We start from the raw sequence: 3,086 nt of genomic DNA, 5'->3' as shown, positions 1-3,086 counted from the left end.
CGGAATTGCAACGAGCTAGGCCAACAGCGCCACAGGACAGGACACATTTTCCATCAAGGCACCCGCGCGTCTCAAAGCGTCCTTACCCAAGTGCGAAAGGCGAAACTGGTTGTCCCCGCTGTGCTGGATAACCAGGCGCATGACAGCTTGAAAGGTAAGAAACACATTTTCCAACTTCTCCACGCCGAGGCACTCGAAAGCAGACAGCGTTGCCTCAATGATGTCATCAACTGTATTGTTGGAGTCGTTTAACTACGTCCATCTTTCTCTCATGCGTGAGTTCTCGGCTGGTGTGCGCAGTGTCCAAGTCGGAGATGATGTCAGGTCCCGTAGTTTTGAAAACAATAATGAGATCTTTTTATTTTTGTGGAAGCGGGTATGGCATAATGTTTTTTCGGTGGCTAGTGTTCATTTTCCCCATGTCCAGTCAATAGATACTTCTCGTATCTTTTCATTCTCTGTCGAACACGATATGGCTCATTAAATTTGGATAAGAAATAAAGTTTTGGGGTCGTGTCAAAGCGAAATGCCACCGGTAATGTGAAACAGAGGAAGTATTCGTTTTGAAATTTCAAATGTGCGGCGGTGTCGACGTCACGTAGAGTAGCCAATCTAGAAAATGATGCCCAGCAAACGACCAAAGAGCAACCGCTTGACACTTCACGACAAGAACTCCAAAAGAGACTTCTTCCGAGCCCACGCGCATATAAAGACCAGTAAGGTCCAAGAATGGGTTGCTGAACACCTTGGCCACAAGGTCCACATCACCACAATACGTCGCAACATCAAAGATTGCCGCTCACTCGATGACTACAATATCAAAGAGGCAAAAGCAAAGTCGAGATACAAGTTACAACGTCCAAAGTACCCAGATCTCGACAAAGAAGTAGCTTCATGGGTGACCATGGCAAACGAAAGCAATGCAAGTGTCACGGGACAGCTTATCGCCCGAGCTGGGCTTCGAATTGCTGCCCGTTTAAGCCAACGAGAAAAGTTCAAATGTTCCAAAGGGTGGGTTTACCGCTTGCAAATGCGAAACAACTTGAAGATGTTCCGCCTTCATGGCGAAGCGGCGTCTGTCAGCCAAAACGTCGTTGCCTCTGGACGAGATATGATTCAAACCGCAACCGAAATGTACAGGATCTCGGACATCTACAACATGGGTGAAACAGGGATCTTTTACAATGCGCAATCACGTACCACAATATCCGACAAGCCACGACCGGAGACAAAACAAGACAAGACGCGCATCTCTGTCGCCCTTGCAGCCAATGCCGATGGTTCAGACAAGTTGCCGCCACTTTTTATCGGGAAGTCTATGCGTCCACGCTGCTTTGGTTCAATGAGCACCCGTGAGTTGGGGTTGCTTTACCGCTCGAACTGAAGGCTTGGATGACCATGGCCTTGTATTCCGGATGGATTGGCAACTTCAACTCACGGATATTCGTTGAACGGCGTGAAGTTCTTTTGATCCTGGACAATGCGTCGTCACATGACCCAATGGCGGTCAGACTAACCAACGTGCGTCTTCTTATGCTTTCCCCAAACACCACGGCCTTTCTGCAGCCCATGGACGTTGGCATCATTGCGTCGTTCAAGCGCCACTACAAAAGGATTCAGTTAGATCACATTGTTAATGTTGTGAGTCCTGTTCTGTTGGTGGGCGTGGTGAAGTGAAGAAGTTGTATGCCGTCGATGTTTTGACCGCCATGAAGTGGTCACTTACTGTCTGAGATTGCGTAACATCAACAACAATTCAAAACTGCTGGAAGCATACCGGCATCGTGCCGAAGTAGACGTTGCTTGATCTCATGGATTCCCTTCGTGTCGACTCGGGCCACTCCATTGCATGCCTGCTGAACTAAAAGTGTGTTACCTCTTGAAATGTATTGCTTTGTGTTTTTTGTAGTTACACAAACCTTTTAAAGTTTATGTATGTCGTCCCACGGGAGCAATCGTCGAGGAATGACTGTAGCTACAACAGTGATCGAGCAACTTCGTAAAATACTCATATACTTCCAAAATCATAACTGATCAAACATGTAGAGGTATTTCTCCGTCACCCTTTGGCTCAAATTTCGTTGGCTGGAACTTTACGCGCCAATTACCACGAGCACTCAATCTCAACAATTTAAACTAGACTGCCTTCTGTCAATTCTTCACTTCATCACTCTTCAATCTCTTTGGTACAATGCGCATCAACATTTCCGCCATGCTGGAGCGGCTCCAGGACCAGACTACCTCGGACAATCTGTACCTACAGCAAAGTCTCATCGAATATAGCGACGATGTGCTGGACGATGATGAATATAATGAAACCGCCAACCCCATCATGGAGAAAACGCTTGAAGAAGTTGGTGCCGAAGGAATTCGTGTGCTTACCAACTTTACACCGGAAGAATTTGAAGTAATTTGGGAGCAAGCTGAAATCGCCATGACATCTCGCTGGAACGAAGGCAGAGGACGTAAATCAGCCACATCTGCCAAAGATGCGTTTTTCATTACACTAACGGTGCTCAAACACTACCAGTCCAGGGAAAAACATGCCGTTGACTTTGGTCTCAAAGCGCCGACGTTGGAGAAGCTTGTCGTGAGGGTTGTGGCCGTCTGCTCCGAGCTCCTTTACGATTCGTTTGTTGTCAAACCAACCATGACGTCTCTCCGCACGAAAAGCAAAGTCTTCGCCCACTTTCCGTACGCCTTGTACGCGACCGACGTTAAATTCCAACCTGCGCATCGTCCTGCCGGCCGCTTTGGGGGCAGAAGCACTACTTCAGTGGATAGCATAAGCTGTACAGATTCAAGATTGAGGCATCCGTCTCACCTGAAGTGCTCCTTGTCGACATGAGTCCTCACGAGCCTGGCTCTGTGTCCGACTTGACCATGTTCCGCAACCGGCTTGACGACCACTTGCAAGCGCTGTCCAAAACAGACAATGAATTAGCCATCAACGACAACGGCGAGCTTCCGTGAACAGTTACTTCTTGGGCTGTCCTTGTGGACAAAGGATACATTGGTCTTGCACCCCTGGCGCGCGCCATTCACCCTAAGAAGAAGCCTGGCGGTGGTGTGTTAGGCCGACATGA

At 48.2% G+C, this 3,086-nt stretch overlaps 1 protein-coding gene across 1 annotated transcript; it reads left to right on the top strand.

Moving 5' to 3' along the window:
* Positions 1-2,212: 2,212 nt before the first annotated feature.
* On the top strand, positions 2,213-2,973 carry H310_14746 (hypothetical protein; the record flags this gene model as incomplete). Its single annotated transcript, XM_008882672.1, has 2 exons — positions 2,213-2,716; positions 2,785-2,973. 2 exons carry the CDS (start codon positions 2,213-2,215, stop codon positions 2,971-2,973), a joined length of 693 nt encoding a protein of 230 aa, XP_008880894.1.
* Between the last annotated feature and the right edge of the window lie 113 nt (positions 2,974-3,086).

Source organism: Aphanomyces invadans, assembly GCF_000520115.1.
Source record: "Aphanomyces invadans strain NJM9701 unplaced genomic scaffold supercont1.84, whole genome shotgun sequence".
NCBI classification, from domain to species: domain Eukaryota; phylum Oomycota; class Saprolegniomycetes; order Saprolegniales; family Verrucalvaceae; genus Aphanomyces; species Aphanomyces invadans.
The sequence above is the reverse complement of the archived record's forward strand: the minus strand, read 5'-3'. Positions and strand labels throughout refer to the sequence as shown.